This window comes from Megalops cyprinoides, chromosome 13, assembly GCF_013368585.1.
Source record: "Megalops cyprinoides isolate fMegCyp1 chromosome 13, fMegCyp1.pri, whole genome shotgun sequence".
Classification (NCBI taxonomy): domain Eukaryota; kingdom Metazoa; phylum Chordata; class Actinopteri; order Elopiformes; family Megalopidae; genus Megalops; species Megalops cyprinoides.
Window position 1 is genome coordinate 6,072,346 of NC_050595.1, and position 15,524 is coordinate 6,087,869.

General features: G+C 44.0%; 1 protein-coding gene across 2 annotated transcripts in view; it reads left to right on the plus strand.

Annotated features, from left to right (window-relative positions):
- Positions 1-15,524, plus strand: part of cdh8 (cadherin 8) — a 77,661-nt gene that overhangs the window by 44,583 nt on the left and 17,554 nt on the right. For both annotated transcript variants that reach the window (XM_036543512.1, XM_036543513.1), the window contains exons 4-7: positions 5,218-5,337; positions 8,527-8,694; positions 9,145-9,332; positions 12,928-13,181. In XM_036543512.1, the coding sequence (XP_036399405.1) occupies positions 5,218-5,337; positions 8,527-8,694; positions 9,145-9,332; positions 12,928-13,181 (730 nt within the window). The remainder of the gene's footprint in view (positions 1-5,217; positions 5,338-8,526; positions 8,695-9,144; positions 9,333-12,927; positions 13,182-15,524) is intronic.

Sequence of the window (15,524 nt, forward strand, 5' to 3'; positions counted from 1 at the left end):
TGACTAATTTTTATTGGGCAGAAGTCTGCTTTTACAAGAGGGAGGCAGATCCCCTTGAACTGAGCTGAACTGAACCGAATGGAGAATCTGTAAGACGAGTCTCATTAGGGTTGAACGTAATACGCTGAAACGCTCATTTCCCAGATGTGCTCAGAAACCGACGCTCATAAGTGCCACTCACCCGGGAATGGGTGTCAGCAAAGCGAACCGCGCGGGTCAACTGAATTAACTGTGTGATGTCTCGGGCATTTGCAGCGGACACAAAATCTCCCTCAGCCCTGGCATTTAAACCGCATTTCCCACTCACCTCACTAAGCTTAAGGCTGCTATGAGGCCGCCACTGGGCCCTGTGCGACAAAGCACCAAATCAAGCCGAAAACAATATTCGTTCACTGCCGTTTCCCAGACTACTGCATCAGGGGTCCTTAATGCTCCGTCAACCCTGCAGCCAAGACATGTGGGAGGTCTCTGGACAATATTGGGGGAGGCCAAGCTAATCTTTACTGATATGAAGCTCTGCCGGATGGAGGAACATCTGAAATCCCCCTTTCTCGTGTCAGGAGGAAATATTTCGCCCATGTAGTAAGAGACCATCAGTGCCATTTTACAGCTCGGATTTCTGCTTTTTCAAAGTATGTTTTTTTGTACATAAAAGTTCACGTCTCCATTTCTTCCAGGTTTCACCCTTTAGAACAAGCACATCTTTAGAAGAAAGGCAATGTACATAAGTAACATGACATAAATAACATTTTTAAAAATATTTTTTCTGTCTTTCATGGTTCTCATGATGAGCAAAAAGCAGTGTCATCGCAGCTCAGTGATCAGTTTTTATTTTGCTGCCTAATACCTTCAGCTCAGAAGATGCGAGTTGTGAAACCCCATTCAAGTGTAAATATCCTCAGACACCATGACACCATGTGCTGAAGTCACGTCCCCCCTCCCATCTTCCGCACTGGAGTCCAGCTGAACGCAGTATATCTGGACCGTTTTTCTTTTCCCCTCCCCCCCCCCCCCTTAATTTGCGCCCCTCTTCCGGCTTAGCGTTGCTTCACGCTCCGGCAGTTTCTGTTTTGTTTACATGCCGTCCCGTGGTTAGGCCGGCCTTCGGAGGCGAGACCCCCTCTGAGGCAAATGGTTTGTGAAACCGTAATGGGTCCCCCATAACGAGACTGACGCACAGTTTAAATAATTGAATCATGCAGTGTGAGCATTTGTGTTAGGTTGTTTGCGCTCTAAATTTAGGTTCATTCTGTGAGTTCATGTCAAAAAAAAAAACAATGCGAAAAAATAGATAAATATATAAAAAGCAAAGAATCCACAACAGTTGTTTTACAAGAACCTGAAATCAGCTTCACTGAGGTATCATTAATCCTCAGTAGAACATTACCTCATTTCAGGTAAAAGTGATTTGTCACTATTTATCCAAGTTGAATTGCATAGCTTTTACATATTATAAAGGCAATCCATATCTGTTTATATGCTTTGATATTTACCGAGGGATTTCAGGTTAAGTACACAGCTCAGAGATACTTAAAGGCAGCAGTTTGATTAGCTCAGGGATTCGTTTTTAGCCTTTGAATGGTATAATCAATGATGATATTTTCCATCTACAAGGCAACTTGTAGAACTCCCTGTTGTCGCATTTTGCAGGTAAATACCTCTATTATACAAGTGTAAAACATTGATTTAAGAATAAACACCTTGGCAGCAGAATATTTTAACTGGCATTGTTGGAGCCCTGGCATCCCCTCCTGAGATTGCCTTCAAGACCTTCTTCTATCAGGTAGAACAAATTTCAAATCTGCAAAGTGCTTCTGTGTATGCTGCTATTTTCAGGCACAGTGTCCAATGCATCACTGTCTATCGGCGTCTTCGAGTGTGAGTCAATTTGCCAGGGCTGTAAAAGTAAACACATCCCTTTTTTTTAAAAAAAAAAAAAAAAAAACTCAAATCGTGTTCCTCTTGGGCTAGCCTTGAAAAAAAAAAAAAAAGTTCTCTTAGTTCATACAGAGAGGGGAGAAAGGGCTCCTTGCAACAACGCATGAAAGCGTTGGCTACATTTACTTGAATCAGAAGGTGGTCGATTTACGGTGCAAGAAACTATTGCGTGGATTCCCAGGGCTCCAGCACTCAACGGAGTTTGTCTTTGCATGACTCTTCTGGAATGGTAGGAATGGACACAAAAGCACCACCCACACCAACACCCAACACACTCTCTCTCTCTCACACACACATCATTCACGCCATAGCTGCAGGAATCGTTCTGCACCATGCAACAAATGGTTCTGAAGTCATCGCTGATCCCTGGCTACGGTGCGGTGTCTCTGTGAACACTGCAGGCATACGAATTACTCACAAACAAACATCTCCGAGGGCCACTTGAGGGTCTATCAGTCAGAAATAATAAGCTTTTGGCGCTAAACTAGATATCAGGGTCAGACCACTTTAGTGTTTGTCAGCTTATACGGTGGGAATGTGAGCAGCACGGGAGTTTTCTGTTGTGTGAGAGAGAGAAGACGGTGCGGTAACTATTGATCATTATTTGGCCCGTGAGGAGATTGTGTTGGGGAAAAAAATGCCTTTGGGAGCAAACCACAACTAAGGGACATGAGCAAAACCCTGGCCGACTGCTGGGGGCTATCGACTGCTGGATTCACTTCGGCAGGAAGGAGGGCCCGCACACCTTGCTCAGTCGCACGGCCAGAAGAGGCAAAGCCATCGAGTTTTCTGTACATTTACGTTATTGTCATTTAGCAGAAAATCTTATCCAGAGCAACTGCCATATGTTACAGTTTTTACATGTTATCCATTCAGACAGTTGGATATTTACTCAGGAAATTCTGGGATAAATACCTTGCCCAGTTGTACAGCAGCAGTGCCCCAGCGTGGAATAGAACCGACAACCTGGTTATGAGCCCAGCTCCTTACCACTCTGCCACTCTATAGCATATAGGCTGCTATGATCTGCTTCTGAGGCGAGTTGAAGTTTTCATCCACGGCTGTCACTTGCATTTGTTGTAAACGAGTAGGTGTTGATGGTTCATGCACTGCAGACTATAAGGGAAAGGAAGTTTGCTCACCCCATGCACCTGCTGCCCTCACTGCCAATGAAGCTTAATGAGGAACATGCAAAGCTGTGATTTTTGAGAGATGGGACATATTAACATCTCACAGAGCTTTATTTTCTCTTTTTAATGCATCGCAGATAGATTATTTTCCACTTTTTTTTCCCCTAGCTTGTATGTTGCGTGTTGTTTACTTACACAGGTAGGTGTGTACGGAAGTAGTTCAGGTTAAGTACCTTGCTTGTGAAATCCAAGCCTTCAAAGCACTGTTTGCGCCGCAAGTTAAACAGTGATTGACACCTTCCACACAAAGACAGCCTGGCCTTTCACGGTGTCCAAACCAGGAATCATTGCATCAAAACATTACAGACTTGTGTTGACTCCTTGTGTTGCTTGAAAGCGGGCGTAAGCAGAGAGGAACGTGTCCTCTGCAGCGGCGTCCACGCAGGTGGGGCTACCTAACCGCTCAAGCCCGGGCCCACTGCTGACAGGCCTGCTGAGAGCCATCGATGGGCCAGTGGAGGACCAATGGCGGAACAGCAAAGAGCCAGACACGGTCCAGTGAAAAATCAGCTAACGGCCAATGGCATGCCAGGTCTTGTGGATCTGTAATCGATGGTCCCACATACCTGCTGCCAGCACCGATGCTTCCTGCAACTGCAGAGCCCTTAGATGAGCAGTGAAACAGCAGATTCCTTTATAAACAATTACTGCACCGGCCCGCAACTCATCATGTTATTTTATGTTTTTTTTTTTTATTATTTTTTTAAATTTTGTTTTGTTCTCACTGTTTTCCTTCCTCACAGGTTGATTAGCTGGAGTTACAAAGATCAGAAATCTATGCCTGCTTTTTTGGCATGCTGATGTTATTAGTCTACAGAGGACTAACTGGATCTTTGAGAGTGTGTGTGTGTGTGTGTGTGTGTGTGTGTGTGTGTGTGTGTGTGTGTGTGTGTGTGTGTGTGTGTGTGTGTGTGTGTGTGTGTGTGTGTGCGCGCGTGTGCGTGTGCGCGTGCGCGTGCGTGTGTGTGTGTGTCTCAAGCTGAGCGGATGCCGTGTGGCTTGAACGTGATTTGTTTCTCTGTGCCTGCTAACAAACGTACTCTAACCAGGCTTTATTTATGAAGAAATTTTCGTATATTTCCGGAGGGCAATCAAGGAGGAGGAAAAAAAAAGAACAACATGAACAAATGAATAATCCAGTGTTGTTTTACAAAAAGCAATGCATTGGCAGGGTAATTTATTCCCTTGTGTGATTTATGACTGTGAAATAAAATATATGAAATGTCCCCCTGACATAAAGGAACTGCTCACTGCTGTTAAATATAAGAGACCATAACACATATATTATATATGCATATATTATATATACATGCATATATTAAAAATAGATTATAGATTAGTAATATAGCAGAATGCCAGCCAGGGAGTTATTAACAGAGCTAATTAACAGATTTTCACCAGAATGTGTATGAACAGGAAGAGGAATATTTATAGGTTTTAACAATTTGAGGTAAAAAAATGTCTTGTTCTGACACAAAGGCATGATTTAAGAGATGTTCCAGAAAGCCGAGGTTGAGCCAAGAGCAGCTGGAAAGCCTTGGCGAATATGAGAGTGTGGTTACGAGGTGTGCGACCATGGGCAGAATGTTCTCCGACCCGCTCTTTCGAGGTCAGGGGAATCCCGTACCGTTTCGTGCCGGCCGACCGGAACGCAGAGGTTCCTAACGCGCTCGCGGGACGGTGAAACTCCCGCAGCTGAGGAGGGCCTTTCGAGCACGGACACATGCAGGTGCGAACGCAGATCCTCGTTTACGGTTTCGCATGCGGCGCCAACGACGGGACCCTCAGCTGCATCGTTGCAGGCGGCCAATGTCGCCACAGTGCTGCTGCACGCTCAGTTCGGCTCTGAGCCATTTGGGATCCTCGTTCCTGGATTCCACTCCGTTTCTTTTTAGCAATCAGAAAAATAAATAAATAAGTAAGAGCAGTCAAAGGGAATTTTTGAAAGGATGTTTCATGCAGCTCTTGATGTCTGTTTGCCTGGTGGGTGTGGCGTGTTTCCCCGTTTGCGCGCTTGTTGATGCAGCCAGCCAGGCCCGCAGGAGGTGCACTCGTTTGACGTTTCCCTTTGCATCCTCCCACCCTGCAGGCACGTCGGTCACGAAGGTGACGGCGACGGACGCCGATGACCCCGTGTACGGGAACAGTGCCAAGCTGGTCTACAGCATATTGGAAGGACAGCCCTACTTCTCCATCGACCCGGACACTGGTGAGTGGGTACGCAGGGGTGACGAGCCAAACAGCGATGCATGCGGTGGGCACTGGCTTCTAAACATGTGCTGTGGCTGGTGTTAAACCATGGCATGTCTGTTACCTGCAACATTTGAAGGGAATTAAGCCTGTGTTAAAGGAACCGTACATCATTGCAGAATGCTGCTCTGGAGAAAACCGAGACGTGGATTTAGAGGTTGGTTCTTTCGCACAAACCCCTTGTTACCTTGTTAGAGTTGTTCACCAGAGGAAAGAAAGGCACAGTGATCTCTTTTTCAAGGATGTTCTAATGTCGGGCGGCAGAACTAAACTCACCGTTGTGTTCCGACTGAGCATGTAACAACCGCAACCGCACAGCATCACTTCCAGGCAACCAATGCAGGAAGCTCAATGCATTCAACAGCTTGCAAATATCCAACTGCCAATCCTGCATTTAAGAGAGTCTGTAGTGGACCCGCATACGCACTGTGCTTCACATAAAAAAAAAAAAAACAGTCTGCATTGTACTTACAGTCAAGAACAGGACAGTGTAAAGACAGACAGCAGAAAGCACACAGCTTCAGGTGCAGGGGGGTCACTGTCTCCATGACCCACTTTTAGTCGCGTTTTGTACATATGTTTGGACAGAGTGGATAGCATCCCACAACACGTTTGTAAGCCCAATCAGCTCGAATGAACCAATTATCTTGAAATTCCATCAGCCAGTCATCTGTTTTATTTAACCTTGGCTTTCTTTCGTTCTAATTGCATTTTCAGCAGACTTGTTAACCGCGTGTCTGTAAGCAGGGTGATTAAATAATGGTGAAATTACATTAATAAGCAATGAGATGGAAATCAAAAGCTCACGACTCGGCAAGCAGGAGACAATAAAATTGGCTGAAAAGGGATCTAAATGATTTTTTTTTTTGGGTAAATACTTGAAAAAACAAAAACGAAAAAAAAAACAAAACTGAAAGAATAAAAACAAGCTCTAATTTGGAAAACCGAGTGCATACTTTGCATGATTATTGAATATAACCAGATGGCTCATTTGGGAAAGCCAGATGTTTTAATGAATGGTAATAAATGATAAAAGGTGGGGGGAAAACAGCCATTAGACTCTGTGATGCTTCCCGACATCATGTCGGATACGAGCCACGTTCGGTTAATAACATCAAACTCAGATTCAACACATGGTTAATGAAGAGCGAACGCTTTCCAGAACATCTATAGAACAAAACTGTCTGGCCTCCGTATTTGGTACGATCAAAACAAACAAAAAAATAGGAAGAGGCGAATCTAAATGGGGGCGCTGTTGTTCCCGTGGCATGCCTTGGAAAAACCGGACGGATTATATTTTCCCCGGGCGTGGCGACGCATGAGTTATTACGCCGATAATTCTGTCCAAATCCTCATCTCGCATTCACGGCAGCGAGGGCCGAGTTTGCAAAAGCAGGCCTGGCAACGCTTTGGTGGCGGTGCTCAGTTCTTGCGCTCTGATAATCCCCCCCTCCGCTTTCCCCGTCAGAGCTAAGTATTTCACTCGCGCAGTGCGGCGAATCGTCTCCGACGGAGCGGGTCTCAGAGGCGACGCCCGGGGGAGGGCAGGCGGGGGGGGGGGGGGGGCACGGCGTGTGGTGGTGGAGGGGGGGGTGGGGCGTCGCATTCGGCTTTCTCTTCACCAGCCATAGGCCCTCTTTCATTAAGATTCAACGCAAAAAAAACCAACGGCGACGTGTCTCTGGCAACAGAGACCTTTTAAAATGAACAGAGGAAGGGAGTGCGCGAGACCCGGGTCGGGAGCCGAAAGAGGAAGACTGCGGGGTTCAGTCCAAAGTGAATTATTGATACTGCGCCTGACCTGGAGGTGAGGACGCTGTGTTAACGGAAGCGGCTCAATGAATGTGAATGAATGAGTAAAAAAACGGCGCTCTTTCCGCACAAGAATACTCCTTTTTTTCTGCTCAGCTCCTGGTAATGGCGCCTGTTTCATACAGTCGCGCCATCACCATACTGTAAATGAAATCGGGGGCTTTTAAAGAGGATCTCTCCCGTGCCCAGCTGACCCCCCCCCCCCCCCCCCGATATAGAAAGCTTGCATATTTACTCCGTGAACCTGCGGGCTTCTTTGTATTCAGAGCGGATAATCCACATCTGGTGGCAAGCTTTGCATTCCATTCTGTGGCACTCCAGTCAGTAAACCCCATTCTGCAAACAGTGTTTAAGATAATGCCGGGCAGGCAGAATCTTTCACGTCCAATCAGAACACAAGCCACTCTGGGCGCCGCTACAGTGATCCAGCAAACAAACAAGCTTCTTTGCGTGGTGGAGCTGTGCAGCTGGCACAGTCCTCTCCTACGGTGCGTCTGATGTTTTTTTGTTTTTTTTTTGGTGAAAGCATTATATCGTGTTTCATTCATATAAGATCATATCTAATTAAATCGTCACATGATTTTAAAATTGGTGTGGTACCGTCGTATAGAAAGTAGACAATTTTCTTGTGCTTATACAAGTCATTTACTTAAGTATTTTAAATACGTTATCAATACACCTTTGCGGCTGATGGAATTGTGGATGTTTCTACTCTTGTTCCAAAGATCCACATCCATTCGACGGAGGAATTAATTCTCATTCAGTCCAATTCAGAGATTCTGCCCAACACAGAGACACAGAGAGAACTGGCTCAATTTGCCGTTTCTCAAAGGCCAGTTCAGCCTTTCCCATGCCAGCTCTTTGGGCAGAGGCCATTTCTGCAGTGTGTGCGAATCAAAGCAGCATATCCAGACAGGATACTTACTGAAATTAGCTGGATGTGGATATGGAATAAATCCTGCATTTGAGATGGACTCGTTTATTATCATAATTAGAATCAACGGGTCACAAGGCAACATCTAATTATATAGTTAAGTGCGTGCCGTGTATAATTGCATAAAAAGGTTATTGCTGAGTCTTTGGGACCTGGATTATGATTACCTGGTAGAGTTGAAGTTGGGATTAGTGTTAGGTCTCGTCCTAGAGCTAGGGTCACAATTTAGAGATTTTAAACGATTGAATTTAGTCTTCAGAATTGGATAGAGATATGTCATTGCCACTGATGAGGGTGAAGACTGTCTTGGCCATTGCTGAATTGATATGGTGTTGTCAGTCATTTTCCATACATATTTGGCACATGAAACGATAAGATGAACATTTTGTTCTATCATTCTAGCGGTCATCAAGGTCGCCCTGCACGAGATGGACCGGGAAATGAGGGAAGAATACCTGGTCGTCATTCAAGCCAAGGACATGGGAGGTCACATGGGAGGGTTGTCGGGGACAACAACCGTCACAGTCACGCTAACAGACGTCAACGATAACCCACCAAAATTTTCAAAAAGTAAGTGGGGAACTTTCCTCTTCATGCATGTCTTCTTTTCTTTTTACAATGATTGGAAACCAGAATTGTTTACCAAAGCTAGTACTGCATTGTATTAAAATGTCTGTCACTTGTTTAACATGAGAACACATCAGCTCCGAACAAGGCTTGTTTTGTTTCCTGAGCACAACAGAGGCTTAGATCAAATCAAATCGATGAAATTAAGATGAAATCTAAAACAGTGAAGTGATACAACCAGCGATCAAGCATCTAAAAAAGAACAAATGTTGCGTTCACAGCATGAAATCAGATCTGAAAATGCCAGAGTCTGTCTAAATGGTATATTATGTAACTGTTCTCAAGCCAAAAATACCAGGACGTGCCTCTTAGTGTGACTGCGCTGTTAAATATCACCATTACGGAGATAAGATGGGTGCTAGTCTGTGAATTTTTCTCCCCTGTGTCTGTCAGGTCTGTATGAATTCACAGTACCGGAAGACCTGGCCATCGGGAAACCTGGAGGGAGAGTGAAAGCCAATGACAGGGATCTGGGAGAGAACGCGCGCTCGACGTACAGCATCATCGACGGAAACGAGAGGGATTTTTTCGAGATAACCACTGATCCCCAGACACAGGAAGGAATCCTTCGGCTGAAGAAGGTGAGTCTCTTCTCTGCCCCCGGCCGGGACACTGTCTCTATTTTCTGAGCGACTACTTATTGAATTTCACACGCGCCACGACCACAGCTGCTTTGAAAAGGTAGTCTAGGAACACACATGCTCATTGGGAATAGCAGAGTAAAGAAATGGTAATGCTGGATTTTTATTTTTTTTGCCGGTTACTGTGATGAGATGGGTTTTGCATTTGCTGTACCTGAGGATATGACACGTTGACATCTTCAGGTCTGCCAGGCCCGATTTCTGTTGTTGCAATAGCGTATTTTACCTGAAGATGTATGACACTGAGATGACTTTAACTGCGTTGCAGCAGGTTTAGGGTTGCCCTCCTTCTTTGGGTGTCAGTTTGTATTGCGTTGCTGCCAAATGCAGTGATAGGGATGTCCTAATAAAAAATGCAATCTTTCGAGCAAAGCAACATCTCATCATGACATTTCCTGAATGCTCTGAACCTCTGAACACTGCCTCCTGCTGGTGCACACATACTGCTGTTTTACACCTCCGTCGCATCCAATTTGCCTCAAATGATTTCCCGGAGCACAATGGAAGGCATTGTACAAGAGGAGTGAAATCAACAGCTCTGATCTCTTCCTGATTGTCTATGTCACCTCTGACTCGTTTCCAAGCTGAAATGTGTGTGAGACCCTGGCACATTCAGACTTCATGTGACTTATGAAGGCACCTAGGTGATGCGCTGCATGAGAATGTGAAATCCAAGAAAAGCAGGCTGCAGGCTGTGTCTTATGTGCTTAATACATCCACCTACACACCCTGGGGTTCGTTACCAAATACAGGTGGTTTTGATTTTTTTTTTTTTGTTTGTTTCTTTCCCTCAACATATCCAGTTTCCATGTGAGGTAGTGTATAAACATGCTAACATACTGATATATGCACACACACACACACACACACACACACACACGCAGACACACACATGCTCAAGCGCACGCACATGCATGCACACGCACACACACACACACACACACACACACACACACACACCATTTCAGTGTGTCTGTGGCTCCACAGCCTCTCTTGGGTTTCCACTGTTGTATGGTGTGAACAAAGTGTCAACTAGAAGATCTGGACCAAATTTTAGGGCTCTCACTGTCTGTCGGCACTGATTTTGAAAATTATGTGCATTTCTCTGGAAAGGGCTCTGGAACTGTTACGTGTCGGAGTTGATGCTGAATAGACTTTAGCTGCAAGCGGGGTGCCACTCATCCTACTTTCATGAAAGAACCACTCTCAGGGTTTCTTTTTTATATATTCAAACATTTCAAGAGACTGATTTCATCACTAAATGGTGTTATTCTGTTGGCAGACTTACCTAAGTAAAACATCACCACAGGTGTATGAGTTAATGAGAGAGGAATTTCCAATCAGCATGTCTGTTTTCAATCAGGCTTCTATCAACAAGTTCCTTTCTCATGGGAGCAAACTTTTTTTTTTTTTCAGGCTGTAGATTAAGCCTATAGCTAGCTACACAAACTTCAAGTGGGGTAGCTAGTCGTGCCTCTGTTTTCAGCAAGGCTAATAACAGCGCTCCTGTTCTTGTCACAGGCAGTCCGTGCCGCTCTTCCTGTGCCAGTCAGTGTCCATCTATGAGAAGCCAAGTGTTTACACAGGGATCCATTTGGTAACAGCTCTTTGAGGCAAAGCGGCAGTGGCCTCTGCAGAGTAGGCGAGACCGTATTCGCCGAGACCGAAGCGGAAAGATCCAAAACCTCCGCTTAGCATGCACGTCATAGATACGTTAACCAAACAGCGGCTCACTGGACTGAAAAGGGTCAAGGGCCACTCAGGCTGGCCTGCCCCAAACGGCAGTGAAACGCAGCCCGACAGTCTTCTATTTTTACCCCAGGCTGGTGGATGGGGAGGAGCAGTGGTGGGCCAGTTCATGGCAATTAGTTGAGAGGTAATAAGTGTCTTACCTCTACATGCATGGCTCTAAGGGGCGGAAATACAGGTCAGAGGAGAAGTGGCTGTTAAAACCATTGAATGACACTTAGAGGCAGAACACGAAGACACTTTGGGGTGAAAGCAGACCGAAAATAAAACAATGACCATTCTGAAATCCTTTGAAAAATCTTTAAAAAAAAAAAAGGTTAAGGAGCTGCACGGTGGTGCAGATATTTTTATGTGCATCAGTTTGAAGTGCATGACTTCACTTTACCCGAAGAGTGCTTTAAAGAGATGTTTCCAGAGTGCTGCTAGATTCTTGGTTGCGGCTGTATGGGCAGGGGATGGGGTGGGGGGGGTGAGTGGTGAGGGAGGGTGGGGGCGGGGAGGGGGGCGCTTAACTTAATCATGTCAGAGAACCCAATGGGCTTGTGCATGTCTGCCCGCGCTGCCACCGCCGTACATTCAGAAACCCCGTTTTATCACATTACTCGAGCGAGAAAACCAGGTTTCTTCTGTTCTTCAGCTGCGTCCGTCGCAAGCGTCCAGCTGTTCGCTGGCCTCTCGGCACAAGGAGGTTAACGCAATTTAAAAATAAATAAATAAATAAATAAATAAAAGGGAAGGCAGCTTCCCGGACCACAGCAGGCATGGTCAGAAGTCCCCCCCCATCCACCCACCTCTGTGCCCTGACACATGGACTTCAAAGTGCCACTTCGGTACCACTGCCCAGCTGCGTCCCTGACACAGCTGGGCCTGATGTCTGAGCTCTGGCTTGGCCGACCCTGTGGGTCTCTACAAGCTTTTTTTTATTATTTATGTATTTTTGCCCTTATTTTCAAAACGACTTCATCTGATTTCATCCCTCTGCCCCATCTCCCTTGCTTCTGTAGATTTACTTATAAATCCTTGTTTTAACTTGATCCACACAGGAGAGCCATAGAGGTCCAGTTTAGTAAAGTGGTGATGTTTTTTTTTTTTTTTTTTTTTTTTTTTTTACCGGACGCAGTGTTTACACATAGTTACAATGGTTTGTAGTGATACAGCAAATGAAATGGTTTTCTATATATATCTATATATCCATCTATCTATCTAGATCAAGATATATATGTGTGTATATATATATATATATATACACATATATATCGGTAGATAGATCCAGATACAGGAAATATTCACATCTCATTTGCTGGCATTTTCTTTTCTCTATATTATTTGCAGAATGAATTGCTTTATTATGAAATTGCAACAGAATTATGCGTCTCGTAATTGTATTTCCAAAAATGAACGCATGCACAGATGGAATTCTCGGTGATTGCGCTTTGGGTTTACGGCAGATTTCCTGAGATGCCATTAGATTAACATTACATCAATGTTTGCATCTAGAACAGGTGTTTCCTGTGTGTACAAATTAATAACTCATTGATCGCTTTAGGTGAGACTGTGATATTTGCCAATAAATAACTAAATTATTTTTGTCTGCTGTTATTGCAGTTATTTTTCTCCGTCATTTCTGGTGTGCGGTGCGCAATGTAGGACCATGGCCGATGGCCCTGTTAGAGTGAATCCTAAAAAAAAAAACCTCCTCCAGACCACCATCTGTCAACATCACATCCCTGTGCTTTTGCTGCTGCAGTCATTAGTGAAAGGCATTTGTCTCCGTCGCTCCCGACAGCCCCTGGATTTCGAGACCAGGAAATCCTACACTCTGAAAGTGGAGGCGACCAACGTCCGCTTTGACCCGCAGTTCAGCACCACCGGCCCCTTCAAGGACACGGCCACGGTGAAGATCACGGTGGAGGACTCCGACGAGCCGCCCGTCTTCTCCCAGTCCACCTACCTGCTGCAGGTGCACGAGAACGCCACCGTCAACACCGTCATTGGGCAGGTGGTTGCCCGTGACCCAGACGCCACCGGGAGCCTCGTTAGGTAGGACGGGACTTTTTTTTTTACCCACAGTTCTTCTTTGAAGGACTATGACCCCTCACGTACAGTAGGTTATCTTCTTCTGACAGTATAAAGAGTGTAACTAGTTTACACCTACCACTGATAGAGCATTTTATGACATATTTTTAAGCCTAACGCAGCCCGATGCATTGCCATAACTGTTTTTAATGGAAACCCATCTGTAGTGGAAGTGGGGTTTGTTCTGGCAACGTACTTTACTGTGTGATTGTGGGCACACAATGTTTTCTCCATCTCACCCTATTATATGCAACACACAGAGAACAACAGCACATATACTATCCACAAACAATGTGCCTATAGGGACAATACCAGAGGAGGCTGATCCATGGAGGTTGGAATTCAGGCGCTGTTTTATTTCAATGTGGAGGGAAAAAAAAAACACAGTGTAAAGTGAAAATAAATCAAGCTACGCTTCAACTGAATACCTTACCAAACAAAGACATATACTGCTGTGCAGGTCTACAGAGATGTCTCTATGGATAAAGCCATGTAGTTCAGCCCCTTTATAATCAGAAGGCTGGAATTGTGATAAAAATGTAAAAATCACCCAATAGCCAAGTTGCCATTACAAAATGATATGCTAGATGGAACTTGAAAACCTAGCCTCAAGTATCCACAAGCAGATCAAACCTTCATTTTGCTGTGGGTTCAGCAATTGCTCTTTCAATCATTATAAGTTCAGTATTGCATTTTAAGCCAATTGCATCAATCTGATTGGTATAAATTTATGAAAATGTCCTTGGTTTTTGTCACAGTGTAGGACATAAATACAATGCTGTCATTGCTATACAGAAAACCATATAGCTATAGCTAGCTAGCTTAATGATTAGACTGTGTAGTCGAGTAAATTGCCTACATGCTAAATATTTGTGACAGCGAATGTGTCAGCTAGTTACAGGTACTGATGTTTGTTGTTACAGGGTTTGTTGTGCAGTGGGTATTTTAGGAATAACTGCATGACTAAACTGACAAATATATTCTCAAGCCCTAGTTAGCAAGTTATTTGTCATGCGGATGTTTCCCAACAATGTTCGATATTGTTAAATTGTATTTTAAAGGTGTCTAACTAGCCAAGTATATACATGCTGAAACTTTGAATAGACGTGACAATATAAATTATTTTTCAAGGCGATGTCTCAGATTCATTCAGCCTCGATATTCTCCCGTGTGTTATTTTGAAGTAGCTCCAGTTGATTACAGATATCTAGGGAAAATGGACCTTATGTGGAAACATTACGTGATATTCATGCAGAGTGATATTCATTCCCCCTTGTGTTATTTTATATGTGAAAGCTTACTTTTTTAGATAATATGTATGAATTTGCATTCAGCTTTGCTGAGTTCCACATTTACCTCCATTTCCACACTAACAGAACCCATATCCAGTCCAGGGGCTTCGGAGGTACCAGCTACCACAGGAAGATAGGTTATTAATAAATTCTTATTTTTTGAAGATATCTATTTTATCTAGAAAGGGAAACTATTAGTTATGTCATAAGGCAGAATGTCACTGTTTATCTACACAGTGGTACTGTTGTATGCGATTTAGGGTCATACAAGCATGATACAGATTACAAGTCTCCCACAGTGAGATGCAAATTATACTCATTTGAATGTATTATAGTGTATATATATATATATATATATATATATATATATATATATATATGTATATATATATATATATATGTATATATATACTGTATAAGTATAAAATCCAATTATCACAACACTAGATGCGTGTATATTTATAGTGTATATATACCCTTTTTACATCTGACTTCTTGCCATGCACAATTGCAACATGTGCAGAAATTCAAGCTGTTATTCACAGCATACAGGCACTGGACAGACTTAATTTCTAGGGAAATGATTTAGAAATAAAATACTTTTGCTTTTTCACCTGGCTGGTGACCTGTCTCGTTACCTGAGTAAGGGGAGGTTGTATTGCCAAAATATCTGCTCCAAAAAAGTTCCCCTTTTCTCAACATTTTATGATTTAGGTAGGGAGGGTGCTGATCTGCCAGGATGTGAAGGAAGGCATCATGTCTGGGTCTCATCAGCCCACTGAACCACTGAATTTGGTGCCTGGCAACAGTGATTTCAATTTGCGATCAACTTCACCACCTCTTCTTGACTCAAGATCTGTGTCACAAAGTAGGAGCTCAAAGAAGCCTTGTCACCATATTATTTAATGCCATTGAATATATTGCTATCCCTGTGAGATCACAAGTCTTGATACCATTCCCAGCAATGGCATTTTTGATTAAAGGTATTTCCAGACAAAGTTGAGAATGCTTTCAT